The 20,823-nt window shown below is 39.7% G+C and overlaps 1 protein-coding gene across 2 annotated transcripts in view; it reads left to right on the top strand.

Annotated features, from left to right (window-relative positions):
• Nucleotides 1-20,823, top strand: part of PPARGC1A (PPARG coactivator 1 alpha) — a 370,016-nt gene that overhangs the window by 335,792 nt on the left and 13,401 nt on the right. For both annotated transcript variants that reach the window (XM_064449231.1, XM_009505487.2), the window contains exons 3-10: nt 3,179-3,373; nt 4,327-4,449; nt 5,373-5,577; nt 9,677-9,722; nt 9,831-9,904; nt 17,679-18,591; nt 19,146-19,250; nt 19,387-19,507. In XM_064449231.1, the coding sequence (XP_064305301.1) occupies nt 3,179-3,373; nt 4,327-4,449; nt 5,373-5,577; nt 9,677-9,722; nt 9,831-9,904; nt 17,679-18,591; nt 19,146-19,250; nt 19,387-19,507 (1,782 nt within the window). The remainder of the gene's footprint in view (nt 1-3,178; nt 3,374-4,326; nt 4,450-5,372; nt 5,578-9,676; nt 9,723-9,830; nt 9,905-17,678; nt 18,592-19,145; nt 19,251-19,386; nt 19,508-20,823) is intronic.

Raw genomic sequence — 20,823 nt, 5'->3', positions numbered from 1 at the left:
AAATTTACAGGGGTCAAAAAACCTCTGGCCCTGATGTCCTAATGTTAAACTAACAACCAAGGATACTAGGAAGTTCATGCGGTGTGGCTGGGAAGTGATGCATAACTGCTTCTGCATTAAAAAGACCTATTAGTTAGCAAGATGCGGTCATTATAAATTGTTTTCCTAAGTGTTTATTAATTGCGTGTATTTGCTGTGCATCTTTGTGCTTGAGATTATCCTCCTCCCCTTTCTCTTACACACTGTAGTTCATTTAGGTGGTCTAAATACTTAGGATCTCCTCCTTTAGACAGAAGCAAACCCTTTCAGTGTGACCCTGCTTGGAAGTTAGGGACATGGCAAAGCAAGTTCCTGAGAGTGCACAGCACTTCCTCTGACCTCGGCAGAGATCGAAGTTGCTCAGCTTCTCCTGATTCACCGAGCCTGTGTGATGTGCAGGTTGGATGCCAGTCTGAAACATGAACTGCTCTGGTGACAGTGCTGAAACCGTGAAAGAGCCTGCGTTTGGCCATGGCGTTGCTTCTCCCCAGTGCTGTCAACACCAAGACTCAGGTTGCAATAGCAAAGCAGAAAGCTGCTGCTTCAGTGATTATTGCTGAGACGTTGATGTACCCGACCATCTCTCCCTCTGCATCTCCCCTCAGCACTACTTCTGCTGTATCTAATAATTGTGTTTCTTTATAAACAGTAATTTAGGACAATTAGGAGCAATAGTATAGTTAAACCTTTAAAAGGTTATCTCACAATGTCATTTTCTTGACTAATGTGTTCTTGCTGCCATGTCGTTTGTGAATAGACATGTGTTAGCCAGCTAGTGTGCTTCATCTGTGGTGACTTTGATTTATTTGCTCTGTAAATTGGGACTGAAGCAATAATGGAAAGTGACATTAATTGTTTAACAGAGTCCTCTTTGTCACATCCTGTGCTTTCTCTGGGGTGTTTGAATGTTGAAACTTGTACAAAACTAATTGAAATTGCTGTGATGAGGACCAGTGTCCACTCAACTTTCTGTTCTTGAATGTCAGCACACTTGAGTGTCTGTTTAAAGCATGAGAGCTGAGCAGCTAACAGCAAATATCAGGGTTTCTCCTGGCATGCTATTATTAAAGAAGGCATTCCCCATTAGAAAGAGTAAACCTTCCAGCTTTGTTGTCGGCTTTATAAGCTGCAAGGCTCAGTAAGGGGGGGCAGTGGTGTGCCCTACCACTTAGACTTGCTGGAGAAGTTCCTGGTGTGGGGCTGAGGGGCTGGCAGCCAGAGCCCCCGCGGCCACTCTGGGGCTGAGGGCTGGCTCTCACCACCATTCATCCCACCGCCTGCAAGGGGTTTGCAACGCCACTGGGAGAAAAAGTCAGCACTTTGTTACAACACAAAGTGCTTTTTGCCTGATGACACCTTTTCATACTTTTCTAGAAATGACACCATAATTTTCCTCTTTGCTTCTCAAAAAGTGGCTGTGAAAAGCTGCATTTAGAGCACAGTTTTATTCACACGGCGGCTTCTCTCTGCTTACTTCCATCCTCTGCACACTGAACTGTCACAACACTGTGCATGTGTCTGTTTGGTATGGTGGAAATCACCATATACCAAGACTTTGACTCTTTTTCTCAGTGGCCAAGCCCCTTTTGGTCTTTTAAGTAAATGCGTTAGCTTTGCCTGAGCGTTTATTTGTTTCTTGGGGATGATGCTGTAAGCACCAGAACAGTCTGTGCTCTGCCGTAGCCTTCTAGCTCAAAGACAGAGCTTTTTTGTAAGAAGCCATGAGGTGTGATTTGGCAGAGAAGCCTGGCAGGAGCAATTGTCTGTGTGGTTTATGAGCGTCTCTATTCAGAATCTGGTAGATACAGTATTGCTGAAAAAAAATCATACTAAGGGGATACCCAGATTCACTTCTTTTTTTGTTCTTTTCTGAGGTGTTACTGGCAACGTTTTGTTGTTGACTTTTTAAACTTCTTTTTCTTTTATCAAAGGGAGAGCTTTTGTTTGCCTTACTGGAGTATTCGTTGCTAGTCCACTTATAAACTATAAGATTTGAACTCAGCTGAAATCTCTCTGCAGTGGGAACCTGGAGCATGATGAACCACTCTGAAGTTGGTGGGAAAACTCCCAATTTGATATCCTTGGAATCAGTGAAAGGCTTTTCATTTATTTTATAATAGCACTAGGATCAGCCTAGGAATCCTAGATAATTGATCTGTCAAGATTAATTTCCAATCTTTCTGAAAAATAAATGTAATGATTCTTACACAATTCTATTCTTCATAACACTCAGTCCTCCAAAAATCTGTACTTTAATATACAGTAGGGACTAAATTTCATTAAAAAATCAGAAGGCATTTAAATTTACTCAATTTGACAAAAAGAAGTCTTGTTGCTGAAATAAGATATCTAATATAAATTAACATTACAGCCACATCTGATTAGGAATTAATCTACTTTTTATAATTGCTGTCTGAATTAGATAAATGCATACAATAGTCACATTGAGCACTCAAACGACGTAATTTGAAAGGGCGACTTCAAAGGCAACCTGCTTAATACATGTCTTTAAAAGAAACCCAAAGAGCCTGCCATCTACAGTATGAGTCCTGATGGCTAGTTTTATGCCAAAATGCTCAGGAATCAGAAGGTTTTTGCTTGGTTTTGGAGCAAGGATTTCCAGAAGTATGGAAGGGAAAAACTTTCTCTCTTACACCAGGCCACGTACGTGAACAAGGTTTTGCAGATTTCACTGGTGATTCATTTTGGTTTTCTGATTAGCTGTCTTATTCTCTGATTCTTGTAATTTTGTCAGGTCAATTAGCTGATGTTCAGCATTGGAAAGAGAAAGAAACAAGACAGCCTGGGCTGACACCATCATTAAGTGTCAGCAGCTTAGGCACATCCTGTAATACAATCCCTGGCTGATTACTTCTCATTGTTAACACGGGTAAAAGAAAAAGAATTGTGGAAGAAAAGTTAGCTAGAGCAATACAGTGCGAGTGCAAAGAGATTTCTCTTGCACATAGAGACAGATAATTTTATTGCACTTGATTACATCTTCTGAGACGCCGTTGCAGGTTATTGTTTCAAGGGCTGGTTTAACTGTGTTTTGACTGCTTTTTCACATACAGAGGCATTGTTTTGTTCCTTTTCTCTTCTCACCTGGTTCTGCTTTTTGTGTTGTCCCCTCCCACAGAAGATAGACGAAGAGAGCGAGGCAAACTTGCTAGCCGTTCTCACTGAAACACTGGACAGCATCCCTGTGGATGAGGATGGATTGCCTTCATTTGATGCACTGACAGATGGAGATGTGACCAATGAAAATGCCGCTAGCCCTTCCCCAATGCCCGACGGCACCCCTCCATCTCAGGAGGCAGAAGAGCCGTCTCTAGTAAGAACCCTTCCTACTGTTTAACAGGAATTGGATGTGCCTCTGGCTACCCGCTGCATGGGTATGATGTAGTCACAGTAAGGTCTGGACTTTTCATTTAGACTGGAAAGGAAAATCAAATAAAGAACTGAAAATTAAGTGGGGGAAAAACCCACCAAATAGCCATAGGATGACTAATAAGGCAATCTATTAAAAAGTGTGTTGAAGAGATTGTTTTTGAGATTCTTGTGCCACTGGCTGACACTTTTGCTTATCCTTCTGTTCAAATAAGTCAGGGTTTTAATTAATATTTTATTTCTTGGGGCTCTTTTTATATGTGTGTTTAGACATCACTTTTCCTTATCTGTAAAGAAAGGCCCATTGAGTCTGGTGGGATGTGGGGCTAATTTTGTGCCTTTAACATTGATTTGACCAGTAAGCACCAGCTGAGTGCTAATCAGGGCAAAACTGAACCCTGGGTGAGGATGTGAGTGAAACCTTATATGCATTTTGCTCAGTAAAACCAGTCTGAGATACGATTCTGTTTCTGTTGAAAGCCCCTTATCACTGGCTTTTGTGGAAACAGAGCCAGGTACCTGCATCTTGATGCTGTATCCATTAGTCTGTTAAAGTTAATGTCTCTGTTTAGATCAGAGGCCTCTTCTGACAAACACATTGCCGAGAATTTCATTTTGCCATGGATTCAGAAATCCAAGACCCCTGTAATTTCTGCTTGCCCCACAGTATACTGCCGTAAAGGGAGCAGAAATACACTGCCAAGCCAGAAGAAGATGAAATCTGTTTGTTCTGGGGAATATTGAGCCCTCCTTTCTGTTTTCTTGTACTCTGCTTGCTGAAATTGATATAGCTAACTTTAAGTAACTATGCAAAAATGTAGATAAGTCATTTTAGTCCATAAAGATGCATAACTTTACTCTTTTCCTTCCACCTCCCTTTCCCTGGTGTGTTTGTAGCTTAAGAAGCTCTTGCTGGCTCCAGCCAACACTCAGCTAAATTACAATGAATGCAGTGGTCTCAGCACGCAAAACCATGCAAACACTAATCACAGGATCAGAACAAGCCCTGTGGTTGTTAAGGTACAAACTTAATCTTTGTAATAAGGAAAAAAAAAAGAAAAAAAAAAGGAAAAAAAAAACCAGAAAAAGTGTAACAAGGTCTTTTATGCTTTCAGCAACCAAGCAAGCAGTAGATCTATATGTATTGTATTAATCTCCTAGCTTGCAACTGCTTTTAAAAAAAAAACCACGTGAGCAGATTATAGACTGGGTTCCAGAAAATCACCTGAGCTCCTTTATGCTCTGAATATTTCATTTATGCTTTTTCTCTTGGCAGAGTTCAGTTGTAGTCCCACCGTCTGTTACTCTCGCTTACTTTATTGATACACAGAGTAGTAGGGGGTACGATAAAATGTGCTGATGGGCTGATGTTGTTTATGAGTGACTTCAGGATGCGGGACTGCCATTTTACCAGCTGCCTGAGCTAAGAAAAATGACACTGGATTCTTGGCAAAAGATGTATATCAGCCATTAATTGGATAGAATGGGGGCTCTGACGTAATTCTGTTAGCAGGCAGTATTAAACAATGTTTGTCTTGCCGTTCACTGTAACTGAAAACAGAGCGTTTAGGGGTACTTAAGAGAGTTGTGAATACTGGGCTCAAGCAATCAGCAGCAAATTAAGGTTTAAACCAGCTTATTTTTTTGTTCACAGTAAAGGCGCTGTAGGGTCTTGTTAGTTACATGTTGCTGAGTAGGAACATTGAAATGTAGGAGAAATGAAATAAAAAGCTGCATAAATGTCATTTAGGAATTTTAAATGTAATTTCCTTTCCTTGTTCTGCAAACAATTATTCACAGCTCATAGATCTAGTACACTTAGACTGAACACTTCATTGAAAGTCTCATCTCTTCAGAAAACCTATATCCATTCTGATAAGGTTCAGCTCACTAATTTTAGGGTTTTTTTATTTTGTTTTATTTTATTATGCCCTGTTTTTAAGACTGAGAATTCATGGAGCAATAAAGCGAAGAGCATTTGTCAACAGCAAAAGCCTCAAAGACGTCCCTGCTCTGAACTTCTCAAATATCTGACTACAAATGATGACCCTCCTCAGACCAAACCAGCAGAGAACAGGAACAGCAGCAAAGAGAAATGCACCTCCAAAAGGAAGCCCCATCTGCAGTCTCAGACAAATCATCTGCAAGGTAGGTGTGGGACCACGGAACACAGCTTTGGTGCCGGAGGTAACGCAGGGAAGCTGAAATACCGCGGTTGTGAATACCCTCTATACGTCTTCTGTTCTTTGGATCAGTATTATAAATCCAGCATCTCTTCTGTGTAGGGAGAATCCTAAAACAGTATGATGATGTTAGAATTAGTTAGCTAGATTTAGCTTTTAAACAGTTTTAGTCCTGTCTCTATTGCCCTCAGCCTCAACAAAGAATCTCAGGAAAAAAAGTTTAACAAATACTGCAAGTTAATATACCAAGCTAGCTGGAGATACTTACTCACAGAGTACTGTAACACTAAGAAATCATTATACCCCTGAACAAGCTGGGCAGGCCAGTTCATCAGTGAGCTTCTTTCTTTTTTGCTAGTGTAAAACTGAAGGCACTGTTAACCTGCCACATAGTCCTTAAGAGACAATAAATAGCGCTGTCACTGCTACAGAGAAAGCAGTAAACATGTCATTCCTGTTAAAGCTGGAATACCGGTTTGTAATTTTATTTTGTAAATAGTTGAAAGTTTAGATGCCATCCTGATCTTTCTCTTTTTTTAGGTTATTTGTGGCCAAAACTAAATACTTGTGTTGACTTTTAGTATCCCCTAATGCATAAAGAACTTGTCTGTATCACAGGTAGCTTCTACGACAGATGCAAGAACTTAAAGCCCCCTCTCTCACTCTCTCTACCCCTCTTCCCCTGCCTGTTTTCCCAAGATAAAGGAAAGCTGTAAAAGCTTACGAGCCCAAAGGGAGCTTTTTTTAAAGTTACTGTTACTTCAAAATACATCTATGTGTATGTATTGGCCTGGCATCTAGAATGGCAGGTGCCTATCTCAGTCGCATCAGTGCAAATCCTGGATGACTCCACTAAAGTCAATGGAAGTTATCTGGCTGCAACAGAAATCAGGATATGAGCCTAAATATGTTGTTCTGGTATTTTTAAAGCAACAATTGTAAACTGTACATGTTTTTGCTTCTTTTCACCTCCCTCCTCCCTGCTTTTTCAGCCCCCGTCAAATCTAATTTGTCATTCTTCCCTAGGAAGTATAAGCAAACTTAATAAAAATAATCGTCCCTTCTTGCCACTAAATACCCTTCTTCCAGCTGTACATTCTGACGTCCTAAGTATAGTTTTCCCCATTATGGTCTCAAATTCTCTGAACAGTGTTTCGTGTAAGAAAGAAATCCAACTGCCCCTAGAGCTTCTTGGATGCCAACTGCCACTCCTTCTGGATGGCTTCAGCAGTCTGCTTCACAGCAAAATCCAGACTGAAATGTGCGTGTAAAACCTGGGTCTCTTACTGCAATGGTACTGAAACATAGACCTGCCAGAAGTTACAGGGGGCTTTATTAACACCATTGGGTCTTATGGTGATAAGTGGTAAGGTATATCATGTATAATGTGCTTTATGCACATCTATGTTATACACATACATAGATGTATGCACACACACAGGTAAATACGGATTATAAAATCTTCCTATTCAGATCAGAGCTGCATTTTTTCCTGAGCTGAGGCAATTGTGTAGATTCAGTGCAAATTGTGTAGATTCAGCAGGGCACATTGTGTTGTGGAAACAGCGCAGAAGGAGAGGTTAGGAAAGTCCAACAGGACGTATCGCTAACTTACCAGTGTCTAACAGATGACTGCGACTTTGGTGGTGTTGCATGTGAAATTGCAGGCATGGAGAAATTAAAATTACTCTCTTCTTTAATTCCTGTAGTTTAATTTACAGGTCTCTGAAATGTTGTTTTTTCATAAATTTTGCCTCATACACCACTGTATGACTTCAATGTCAATGCATTTGCATACAACACAAATACATGAATATAATGCTTTCAGCTCGGACAGTCAATTCATGCAGAATCAACCTTGCAAATTTAACTGATATTTGCAGACCTGCAGTCATTTGGTCATACATTTAATCAAAGGTACAGGAAAATTGGTTCCTTCTGTTTTAAAAAATAATCAGGGTCTGATATTTTCTTTCAAAGTTAGGGAAAGCTCACAAAGGATAAGTAAAAGAGTATTTTCCTTTAGGGTTACTGTTGCAAACATATTGCAAACCCACGGGAATGTCCACAAACCCGTTCATGCCAAAGATCGTCTGTGGTTTTACATTGAAATTTGCCCATGAGGAAACTTAGTTCTTTTGAACCTGAATGTTTTCAATTTACAGGGACGAGAAACTTCATGTGAACCCTTTTTAATAAAGAAAAACAGACCACAGTAGACCTTGAAACTCTAATAAACAGGCACTATGGAGAATGATAGTGTCTTGGATAAATATTTACACTATCAATAGCTGTATGTGAGGACAGATCCTTTGCAGAAATACTGTTTGGTCAAGCCCTTGCCTAGAAATAAGAAAACTGATGGGTGTTTTGGTATGCGAATTTCTCGGTGGGAGAGCTCGGTGATATCTGCCTAAAATGAATACATACGAGTGTGAGATAACACCTTGGTTCTGTGCCCATCTCTGGCAGATCTGCACTGTGTCTTAGTGCTGCAGAATTTTATATGCATATATTCTGATGTGGGACTATTCTGTGGGACTAATGAGAACTAGAATGAGACTTTTTACAGGCTTAAATAGCTCTTACAGGTTCAACTTCCTTAGAAAGCCTAAATTGGGTAAGACTATGTAGATTTTTACCCTCTAAAAAAAAGTGGAATCCTTTGTACAAAACTTCACTCCAGAGCTATACTGTAAGGTGTGGGGTTTTTAAAGCCATTTTTACCGCCAGTAGCCACTAGCAAACACTAGTATCCCTAGATGTATATAAAATACACAGAAAGATGTGTCAGGTTACATTCAGTTTTACCGCACCTGGTTTTATGCGCAAATCAGCAGCAGTGCTGGATCAGACAAATAACTCGTTGAGGTGCGTCTCCTCACTCTGGCGGTGAATTCTGAGGAAGGTGAATCCGAGGTGAACACCTGAGTTTCCGTTGCTAACTTTCATATGGGGAGGAGGAGAAACAATATGCAGCTTTTGAGAATTGAGTTAATTTTTTAAAAAATGTAATATTACTTCAGGAATGCTCTAGAGCTTATAAAAGTAATCAATTTGCATATAAAATCCTTTAATGTTGATGGGAGCTCCAAGCCTGGAATGAATACGAAGTATGCAGTAGTGACACTCTGGACAAAAGATCTGCAGTGCAGGAGTGTTCAAGGGGAACATTTTGTCTTAAGTAATTAATTTGCAGAAGAGATCCCCTGCTGTTGTTCTTGGTACAATGCTCTCTGTGTTTAAACATCAGTCTAACTTCTGAAAAGTAACATTTGCAAGTAATATTATTTTTACTTTTCATACGTTTTACTGGCAATTAAAGGAATCTTAGTTGTATTACAATATCCTAGTTCTTGGCTTGCTTTGGGAAAACACAAGTTTGCATGAATAAAAGCTACAAGGACTTGTATTTTTATAGCTAGAGCTTTGTTTTTTGCATATGTTGGGATTGTAGTGCTGAGAGCTTCAACCCCATTTTTAACCATCTGTGACTATGTCCGTGGCTTGTCATAGTTTGCAGGATAATTTGCAGAAATTTGGACTATAACTGGTTGGACTCTGGCCTCATAGAAACAGCCTATTCTCAATGCTATGTATAAAAATTGTATATTGTAGAAGTAAAATTAACTGAATATTCATAACGTTCTGTTACTTCGTAGTTATTCTGCTGCTCCTGTTTCCAAATAAAACGTGAACTGTAGTCTAAATTAACTCTAAGAGAAATAACATTTTCACAGTGTATCCTGTAGAATCCTTCACTGATTTTTAACATGTACCACTCTTCTGAAAGTTTCTTGGCATTTGGGTTGTGTACTGTATTTCAGAGGTACAGTAATTGATGTAAATGATTGTTGAAATTTAGGTGCCCTTTTGGTACTAGTATTAAGGAATCAGGATGAGTCTGCTAATTTATCTAAGATACACTGAAATGGCTATTGAACTATCAGAACTCAGCCCTAACTGACTAACATGGGATTCCAGCACCAAAATAAAAAGAAATTTCTTTGGTAGTGTTTAGAAGTGTTTGAATATTCCATAACCATTTTCTTTTTTCCCTTTAGCCAAACCAACAAGTTTATCACTTCCATTGACGCCCGAGTCACCAAAGTAAGTACTAAAAAGTGCAAACATTTATAAAAGGGAGGGGGGTTCAATAGATTTTGGCTACAGCAACTCCATTTCAGCTTGTTTTTATAAATGTGCCCTGTCTTCCAGTGATCCCAAGGGTTCCCCATTTGAGAACAAGAATATTGAACAAACCTTAAGTGTGGAACTCTCTGGAACTGCAGGTGAGAAATGGGGAGTGCTGGCTCTTCCTTTAAGCATGGCTCATGTGTGTGTTTTAATATACCACATGTACACCGAGATCTCGCAGAGGTCTTCAGTAGATTAACTTCAGTGCAGTTTAGCACTGACTTTTTATCCAGTTACCTGAGAAGGAATGTGTTTGAAAATATGGCTCCAAACCTACACAAGAGAGCATAATTTCTGGGAAAATATGAATGAAACCATTTATCTGTTATACTTCCCCATTTCCCCGTAGATTTGTGTACTGCTGAACACCATCTTTCAAAGACAAACCCCCACAGCACAGTGTAATAGATGTTACAGATGAAAAAGTTATGTCATCCAGTCTGTCTCCAGGCCGGTCTAGGGCTGTACGTGACTGCATGTTTCAGTGCTTTGTCAATTCTAGATTAATACGTCACAAATAACAGCTTTCTCCTCTACCACTGAAAATCTACTCCATAGCTTAGAGGTAATTTTTTAAATTGGTGTTCATTTTATATTCTTGCCTTCTCTTTATTTCTTCCATTAGCACACTTCACACAACGTCCCTTTATCCTCCTCCTGCTTTCAGATCCCTGGCGTTTGTACCTTCTGAAGATTTGTAGATATTTTTTGTCATGTGCTTGTTTAGTTCATGCATCACCCACTGCACTCATGTAATTCATCTGCTCTTCTTTCTGTGAAAGTCAATTCCTTCAGACTCAGATCTGTTTTATTGCTTTCCTCTGAACTCTGTTTTGCCTCTGTTTTCCTGAAGTGTTGAGACATGAACGCAAGAGCACACGTTGAGCTCCACCTGAGCTATTGCCAAGACTGTTTCTTTATCAGTTGTGTAATATTGAAAAATAAGACACGTCATTGGCATGTGTTTCTCTCAGGATAACAGTGGATTGTAAATTAGATGATCTCTAGCATTTTGGGGGGCATCCATGTATCAGCTTGGTGCCCCTAAATTCAGTGGCAGCTTTACAAAAGAGCAGGCCCAAGCACTAGATTTGTGAATGTACTTTGGGCTTTCACCTCCCCAAAACCATCATTTCACTTTTTCAGGACCTTCTTCATTAGTTCAGCATTAAAGCATATACACTTTCCTCTGCAATCTTAATCATTCCTCTAGTGACAAAAGGAAGCATCCTTCCAATGTACCTTCTTTTTGCAAAACCATCACAAACATGGCAAAATTCACTGCATGCAGCAGGATAATCCCATTCCGTGCCAGTAGGCCTGAAGCATGGAGAAACCTCTTTTATCATTACTGGAGAGCAAATCTGCACAAGGGTGCCCATTTGTACGCACACTGGTAAGTCAGTGCTTAGTGCTGCCAACTGAAAGGGGCAGATGAGGTGACTACAGCAGAGCAGTACAAGCAGCCGTTGAAATCACTGAAGGGAGCAGTGTTCTCTCCCAGCCAGAAAGTCAGCAGCCTGCTCTTCCCATCAGCTGACGAGACAGAAGCTGGGAGTCGGTCTGACCCCTGGATAGTCCTCTAGCATTGCCTCCATAATGGCAACGGGAGTGGTCTTGGTATTACCAGATTCATTCCGCTCCATCAGCTCTGCACAGAGGAGGAAACAAAACAGCTCTGTAGTTGTCTTAGAAAATATAACCAGGAAAACTAGCACATTAAAAAATACATCAGAAGCTGTGAAACAGCACAACTGGATGAATATGTGAACAGGACCATTGTACTATGAAAACATCATTTCTTTACCCTCTGGAAGTAAATAGAGTCTAGGTGGAAAATAAACTGATTATAATAATCAGGAAGAATAAGAGTTGGTGGAGTGTGTGTGGCCAGGGAGTTGGGGCAGTGTTACCAAGCTGCATACATGATGTTGGCTCTTGGTCTTCATGTTGCACTTGCTCTTGTCTTCACAAAGCCTGGTCAGGAGGTTTCAGGAAATTATATTTCATCACTTGTATGTATTAATCTCTGCCTTCACATACACATAGGTTTTATTTTTATATTCATATGTATGTAAATCTATAAAAAGATGAATGGTTGTGCATGTCTAACTCATTTGTATTGCAGTGGTGTCTTGTGTCATGAGTCTGCTTGTGCTCGAAGCAGACAAGTACATAACAGAAACAGCCTCAAGTACTGAAGAAGTTAGTGTATGTGAGTAAATCATGGCAGAACTGGGACCCACTTCAGTTAAAAAAAAAAAAAAAAAAAGGAAAAAAATAGTGGCAGTAGTGATTAATAATACCTTGGAGTTCTTTAGTGAGACCCTGGCAACTCCAAATTATACCCAGATAACCGCATTGCTCATTGTCCTTATATAGGGCAGCTTGCACTGTACAAGCACTATTTATTATGATTTAAATAGGAGTTGCCTTGATCTCACTGCCGAATAGAAAAGACCATTAGCAGTGCTGCTCGCACTATCGAAGCACAAAGTATTTTAATATAAATAGCAGCTCTCTTGATCTCTCTGCTGAAAACAACATTGGTTCCCTCACTGATGAATTAACTATAGAGTAGAAAAATAAATAAATAAAAGCATTTCCCACATGAGCCATCAATCTTCGTCACACACACGTTTTGGATTCATGTATCTGAAGTCAAACTGAAACCATTCTCTTGCCGATGCTATATCTTGCTTTACAATATTTTTGTTAGTAGTCACGAATGTAACTTTGTCCTCCCTAAAACCATCAAAACACTGATTTATCAAATTATAAGGGACAAATATTTTTTTAAAGTGTTTTCAAGCCACACATAAGAATTCTTTGATTGCACTTTAAAGAAGTGGCCTGTGATAGAGGAATAAGTCCAATGCTATCTAAAATACCAAGTTCTGCAGCTGATTTCTGGTACTATTTTAAGGAAAATGGACCAGAACATCATGATATGGAGGGAATCCTAGGTGACGATAATGTAGTGGATGAAATTTCCGTATAAGGTGAGTCTCATTCTGAGTAAGAGGCTTGCAAAAGGTTCTTCTCCCTTTGTTTCCACAGCTAGCTGCATTGCCAATGCCTTGCTAAGAGTCTGTGGGCTTGGATCTCTCTAATGTCTTCCAGGAACATGGGACGCTTCTGTGTCACTGCAAGACCTCTTCCCTCTTCATTACTGGTCAGGTTGAGGGGACATCTGCAGGCTGAGGGGCTAGGAGAGTGACTCACCGTCTGGAGACCGTGTGTCTCTTGGTGATCGAGGGCTCCTCAATGATTGTCTTAGACTTTCTGCTGGACTTCTAAATCCCAGAAGTTAGATGGCATGGCTCCTAAATGTTTGAAATTAATCTGTCTCTGTTCTCTCAGTGTCTTTTTAAACCTTCATCCTAAATAATCAAAGCCATCATATAAGTGCATGAAGTTAGTTTACAAGCTTAAGGCTCAATCAGTCACTGGCAGGCTATTTCCACCCTCTTATCTACAACAGGTGACTTGGTGAAAAGTCTCTCATTTGCACACAGGTCCCTGTAGTTTACCTGAGCATAAAACTCCTCATCAGTCTTTCTGGGGAGCAAAATTTGATTTCTCCAAAAAGATGACAGAAAAAGCTGTATGAACACTATCAGCTTGAACTTGGATTTGAAATTCAAGAGCATCCTTGAGGAAACTTACACCCTGCTATTTGCCCACCTCTAGATCTGTGTTACCTCTTAGTTGTCAGAACAAATACTTAAAATATATAAGAATTTGTTTGACCTCAGAATGATTTCTGATGAGATGTGAGATGCAGAGAGTTGTCTAGAAGGAATAAAATCTAGTAAATTATTTGATATTTTCAGGCTTCTGTGTTTATCTGCTGCAGCACTGACAACAGGATTAACCTGAATACTCAACAAGCATGTAGTTTTTTATTATATGATGGCTATTTAATTTTATTATATTTTCCTGGCTTCTGCATTCTTGTATGACACAAAAGCTCTTCTGATTCGTTCACTGAATTGAGCTGTTATCTTGTGTTCAGTGTTTTAAGTGGCCTTAAATAATGTCTCCCTTGACAATCCATTTTCAAACGTAGAAGATATAAAAGAATTCATTTTCAATGCCTCTAAAAAGCCCAGTGTACATGTAGGAAGGTTCCAGGGCTTCATTTCCCAAAAGACACTAATTCTCAACCTGCTCAAAGCACAACAAACATCAGCAAACATTAAAATGCTAACGGGTACAGTAGAGTTTTAGAAAGATCGGTGTCTGCGTAAAACAGCATTGCAAATCAGTCCTAAAAAGTCAAGATGTCACATTTTATGCAAAGGCACTTCCCTAATTCCTGCTTACCAACCTAGCTGAGCTAAATGAATTACTAAAAGGCTTTTTAGTAGAGTTTTGGAATATATCAGAAGTAGTTTGACTTTCCCAGAGACTTTCTTGAAAGAAGTTGCTCAGCCAACGTGCAAACACCTTTTGTTGCACAGACGTGGGGAGGGCGGTGCTGCTTCGGCAGCAGTGCTGGCAAATTGATGTACGCTATTTTCAAGCACAAGATCACCAAGTGTGTTCATAGTGTACAGACAGAGCAAGGCAAAGTGCAAACGTACCATTTACCGAAGCCATTCAATTAAAGAAAAGTCCCTACAAAGAAAATGGTTTTATAGCATGTCATGAAAAATACTTGCCTTTTACTTTAAAAAGAAAAAAGACTGTTTAACGGGTATGATTGTAGAGTATGTACCACTTCTAACAGATTTGCTGTGCAGAAGTACATAAGTGTGAGTGATGTAGAGGTACTTGTTTATTATAGAGCACATTTCAATGCAGTAATCATAAATATTGCTAAGGTTGTGCTCTGTTGAAATATGACCTACATACTCTTGATTGTTTGTGTTACGTGATTTGTCTGACACCCATTACATTCTGGGTAATGGCAGCCATTTGTTGCTGTGCACAGCAGGCTCTTTTGACAAAAGAAAATAGGCAGCAATAAAAAAGCTATAGTCTGAATTACATTCTGCACAGCGCTGCACTGCTGAGAGTTTGTGCAAGTGTGTTAACAATGCTCTGAACTGCCTCTTGTCAGCCTTCAGCCCGTAATGGCCATCTGTCCTTCCATAAATCTGTCAAAACCTGCTAAGTTCAAGAGAGAGCACAGAATATACCTTGTACTGTCAACGCTAAAATGTACATATTGGTGGAGAACTTGGTGCGTATGAAGTAATCCAATGGTTATAGAATATTGTAATGCCGTTGATGTGGGATCATAGCCCTCAGTGAAGATTACGAGGGATTAGTGTGAAGACGAGCAAGTGTGCAGCCAACAGTTTTCTCAAAGCTCACAGTTTGGAGGTTGGTCATGGGACACGCTGAAGGTGGGCTCCATAGTAGTGACGTGAATTCAAAACTTCACTCCCTCCTCCATCCCCAGTGGAGGTTTGTTCAAAAGTTAAATGAACGTTTTCCAGCTTTTATCTGTTTCTACTTGCCTGTGCACTTCCTGCTTCTGCTGAAAACCAGGAAAAAAGCCAAAATGCCACGAGGAAGCCCTTTCTTAGGCTGTCCCCAGCACAGTTCTGCCAGCAAGAGAAGTGCCAGTAAATTTAGCTCAGTCTGTACTTTTGCAAGGGTTTTTTTTGGTAGGGTTTTCTTTTTCCCCTCCTCTAAAGATTGTTGGACTCCTTGTCAGGCTTCTGGAAATCATTGTGCTCTTGTGTTTAGCTTGCTTCCTGCCGGGGCTAGCTTTAAAGAAGTGGAAATTGAAACAATATTTTATTTTGAATATTGGATTATCTCTAGGGTTTCTTTGCCTGAAATTCTTAAATATGCATGCTTGTTGTGGAGTGGTTGCATGTCTGCTTCGTTCTTCCTTTAAAACTACATCCAAAAAATCAGTAACTAACCCCAGAGCTTCTCATGGGCTGTATAAAAGTGACAGTTCTAAATTTTTTATCTAGAAAACAGTCTTTGCTTACTCAGATCTTTGTTGAATCTGAGCCTGATGTTTTAATGTGGAAATTATTACTGCAGGATTTTGAAGTGGACTGTTCTCTTCATTTTACCAAAAACTGATTTGGTAGTCAAAAATATTTGTTAGTGAGGAGATGGATAAGGTGTGAAATACATACTGCTGACTCAAGTGAATTTTTGGGAATGAAGAAGAAATCGAGGGCTCAAACTAGAGGAAATAGTTTAACAGTGATGACTTTGCACAAAACTTTTTCACGATTAAATTAAAATTTGAGGTAACTGGAGTTTTAGGTGTCATTATCTTTGCCTCAGTTTCCCTGACTTCTGTAGCATCAGGCAAAGTCTTCACATAGCCACAGGTAACTCATAACCATTTTTTCCCAATGTTCAGACAAAATCAAGCTTCTATCTCACATCAACCATTCATGCCTTGGTATTTCTATCATCTTTTTTTCTGGAACAAATTCATTGCAGCTAATGCAATGGGACTCCCAGTCTCCATTTATGCTCCTTAGGGAGTACTGTGCATTGATGGACACTTTTTCTTCTTTACAGCAAAACACTATAAAACATGTTCCATTTGCATTGATCTGCTGAGATCTGTTGCATGGTTAAAAATACAGAACAAAACTCTACAGCCATGTTTGAAATACACATTTCCTGTAAGTGTGTCTGCATCTCTTTTTGTTCTTGCTCAGGAAGTGACGGAAAGCTCATTACTTGGGCTAGAAGAAGAAATCTTGGGAAGCATCAGCCTCAGGAGTGCTTAAGGATGATCTAGATTATCTAGGAAAGCTCCCTAATCTCAGTCTAATTTGTTTAATTTTAAGCATATATACTTCTAAAGTACATTAGGGTCAATTGGACGGAAGAAAATTTTCCAAGTATAAATACCTTCCTGAAGAGTTATTATTTCCTGAACAGTGGCTGCAGTTGGCTGTTACTCTGCCCTGGTGTCCTGGGTTATCCTTTTGTAAAGTCTGAAGAGATTCTATGATTTCCACGGAAAATATTGAGAGTTACATTCTACCCTTATAAAAATGATTGGAAGATGCTGCTTTTGTTCCCAGGTTTTACTGGAATGGGCTGTAGTCCTTCCTGCAGTTTTGTCTCACTGGAGTGATATAATCTATTACAGTTATGTGAACAATCCTGGTAGTTAGTGGTATCTTCAGTCTTTGAATACTTATCTGTTTCATTTCGACTCCCTACTTCATGACTCTCACTAATATTTAGTTCTAAATGCAATGGTTTATTACAGTTGAAGTTGTCCTATTGTTCACTTGGGTTTCAGTTGCAGAACCACATTTCAGGCAAAATGTATTAGTTATGCTTACAAGAATGTGTTATACGTGCATTAGCAATGGTTAAGTAAGTTAATGAACTGTGGAGACAGAGTCATTGCAGTTGAGTTGTAGAGTTGCTGTAATTCCTTGCATTCAAGTTCTGCATCCTACCGAGGTTCCTTTAGTAGCACTCATTTATTTTTCTCGGGCTTGCTTTTCTTCAGGTTTTTGTCTGCTAATTTCTTTAGGTTTTTTTGACAGTGCCAGTCTTTTGACTTTTGATTTTTTTTATCAAAATCTTTTTTATTTTTAACAAAAAGTCTTGTGGGTTTTATCTCTTGATCTTCTCTGTCAAAATCTACAGAGAGAGAGAGGCAGATGTCATGGAGGAAGGGGAGGGGCAGAAATGATGCTGAAGATTAATGGCAATGCATTACTACTGTTGCTATTGTTGTTACCAGACCTTTGGTGTCTCACACCCTAAATACTCTTATTCCCAGTATTAGTAGTGTTAAAGTGACATAGAATGGGTCTTGCATTGTATCTGTTTTAAAGAAGCACATGAGCTGCCTTTATAAACGTTGTATGTGTGCTTAAAAATATTCTGTTCATCCTATTTTTTTCCCTTTAGGCCTAACTCCACCTACGACCCCTCCTCATAAAGCCAACCAGGATAATCCTTTCAGGACTTCACCTAAGCCGAAGTCATCATGCAAGACTGTTGTACCACCTTCAAAAAAGCCCCGCTATAGTGAGCCTTCCGATTCTCAAGGAAATAACCCAATAAAGAAGGGTCCAGAACAGTCTGAGCTGTACGCACAGCTTAGCAAGACTACAGTACTGTCCAGTGGACATGAGGAGAGAAAGACAAAACGGCCCAGTTTGCGGCTGTTTGGTGACCATGACTACTGTCAATCTGTGAATTTGAAATCGGAAATACACATTAAAATATCCCAGGAACTTCAGGACTCCAGACAACTAGAATTTAAGGATTCTTCACCTGGGTGGCAGTGTCAGATTTGTTCTTCTTTAGAACAAGACCAGTATTTCAAGAAAGAGACTTTACAGACAAGTAAGCAGGGATCCCACAGTAATAACAGAAAACAGCTCCAAGACCAGGAAATTCGGGCTGAACTGAATAAGCATTTTGGTCACCCCAGCCAAGCTGTTTTTGATGAAGAAGCAGATAAGACCAGAGAACTAAGGGACAGTGATTACAGTAATGAACAATTCTCCAAACTACCTATGTTTATAAATTCAGGACTAGCAATGGATGGTCTCTTTGATGACAGTGAAGATGAAAGTGATAAACTATGCTACCCTTGGGATGGGACACAAGCCTATTCATTATTTGATGTATCGCCTTCTTGCTCTTCCTTTAACTCTCCATGCAGAGATTCAGTGTCTCCACCCAAATCCTTATTTTCTCAAAGATCCCAAAGGACGCGCTCTAGATCGAGGTCCTTTCCTCAACGCAGGTCTTGTTCCCGTTCTCCATATTCCCGATCGAGATCAAGGTCGCCCTGTAGTAGATCCTCTTCCAGGTACAGTACAGCATATTCACGTATCATCATCATAGTTAATAAGAAGGAAAACAGCAAAAATATAAAGCAATTTAAAGGAAAGAAAGAAAAACCAAGAAATAACTTAATCCAGTGCAACTTGTTCTATTGCTCCTGAGCTGATTAACTCTGAAGGACACAGGGTTGCTACAGAAACACTTGTTGCCATTATCCTTTAAATTTGCCAAGTGTACGCGTCCTGAGTGGAGACAGTCAGGTCAGCAGCAGAGCAATTGGTGAGAGATGTACACAACTTTCCCATCATCTGCGAGCTGCCCGGTGCCAATCTAGCTGCAGTCCCTATCAGATGAAGTTGACAGTGGCTGACTCTCTGTGTTAGCCTCAATAAGGAACGTTACAGAAGGGCAGGGGGGAAATCACTTGAGGCCCCTTAGTTGGCTAGGAGATCGCAAACTGTCACTGGAAAATCTCACTGGTTGCTTAGAAGAAATTCTAAGTTCGGGGAAGAGGTAGAAAATGGTGTCAGTAGATTCAGACTGAATGACAGAGGTGAATCTGTTTCTTCCTGCCTGCAGATCTTGTTGCTGTTATGAGTCCAGCCACTGTAGACACCGAGCATACAGAAGTTCTCCCTTACGTGCAAGATCGCGATCCAGATCACCATACAGTCGTAGACCCAGGTAGTGCATTTTGCCTGCATTTGGTTTGCTTTGCATCTGGGTCTCATGAGATAATGAAGCATTCCAGAAATTGTATCACTAATTTTACATTTACAAATGCAGGTGCTTGATTTAATGACTAAGTTATGTTTCCTAGATATGACAGCTATGAGGAATATCAGCATGAAAGGCTGAAGAGGGAAGAATACCGCAAAGAGTATGAAAAACGGGAATCTGAAAGGGCCAAACAAAGGGAAAGACAGAGGCAGAAAGCAATTGTAAGCACTGTGAAGATAACTTTCATTTTGAAATAGATTTCTGTTTCTTTTCAAAGATTTCTAAAGCTAGAACTCAGACTTTATTTTCTTTCATTTCATAAAAGAAAAAAAATACAAAAATCTGCTTACGTGTATTTCTTAGTGTTTTGACTTTTAGGCAAGTATGTGTTTTCATAACAATTTCTGTTTTGGTGTTACAATACTGATTTTTTCAGATTCTGTAAATTGCAACTCTCCAAGTTTTTCACAGGCAGAAGATACAAAGGACTTACTAGAAAAAGAGTTCATCCCAGACAATAGACAATTAGAAGTGAACTAGTCTATTTCTTATACAGATCTATCAGTGAACATGCATTTTATACTATATATCATCTACCAGAGTGCCAGTAATCAATGTCTATTTTCTATATTTCTGGCTTTTTGCATAAGCAATATAAGGAGTCACCTTACAAACCAATCACTGGACTTTAATAGTAGCTGTAATTGTCTACAGAGGGTGCAGATAACAGAATCCAAAATGGGGATCCCATGGCATGAGGTTGTTTGGTTTTCTATTCCTGTCTATGACTTGGTTAACTTTTAAGTTATTTTTAGCAAAATAAATCTGAAGGCAAGATGCCATTTGAAAATGTCACTTAACACTGGCCCTTTTGTAATGAATATGAATTATTTAATTATTTTGTTTATCAGCGTTCCATATGAAACAACTGGAATACCTGAGGTGAAGGAAATACTCATCTGGGCATGAGCAGCTCTCTTGGCTGTTGTAGTAGTAGGACAGAAGAATGGCTATTAAATGGACAGGTGGCTTTTGCCCTTTTTTAGTTCCCCATTGGCAACTGCGTGATGGTTTTGATAAATAAAATCGGGAGCTTCTGTGAATCTGGACTCCTCTTGTAGTTGCTAAGCCTGTTTGGTGGCTCACCGTAACATTTTCTGCCTGGTTTTCCAAGTCCTGCTCTTTCCATTCATTTGTACCTTCACTGCTGTTCTGGCTGTGCTCTGGCTCTTGCATGAACTGGTGCAGACTGGGACACTTCGTCTTAATTTCCAGATTTTTCCCTTAGTGCTGTGTCCAGGGCTCACCAAAATGAATAGGTCTTTTTTCAAGTGCCTTTAGTGGACTTTGTAGTAAAAGGTTATTTGTCACATGCTTGGCAGCATTTCTCCTAATACTTAGACCTACAGAATTGCGAGTGTGTAGAGATTGTCAGAGACTCATGTAGTCTACAGCAACGAGAAGTTATGGGAGGGAATTGTCACCTTTATTTTCTGATTTTTGTCTCTGCCACTGTTGTTCTTAGTGAGCTGCATCA

The sequence above is a fragment of the Phalacrocorax carbo genome, chromosome 4 (genome assembly GCF_963921805.1).
Source record: "Phalacrocorax carbo chromosome 4, bPhaCar2.1, whole genome shotgun sequence".
Lineage (NCBI taxonomy): Eukaryota > Metazoa > Chordata > Aves > Suliformes > Phalacrocoracidae > Phalacrocorax > Phalacrocorax carbo.
The sequence above is the reverse complement of the archived record's forward strand: the minus strand, read 5'-3'. Positions and strand labels throughout refer to the sequence as shown.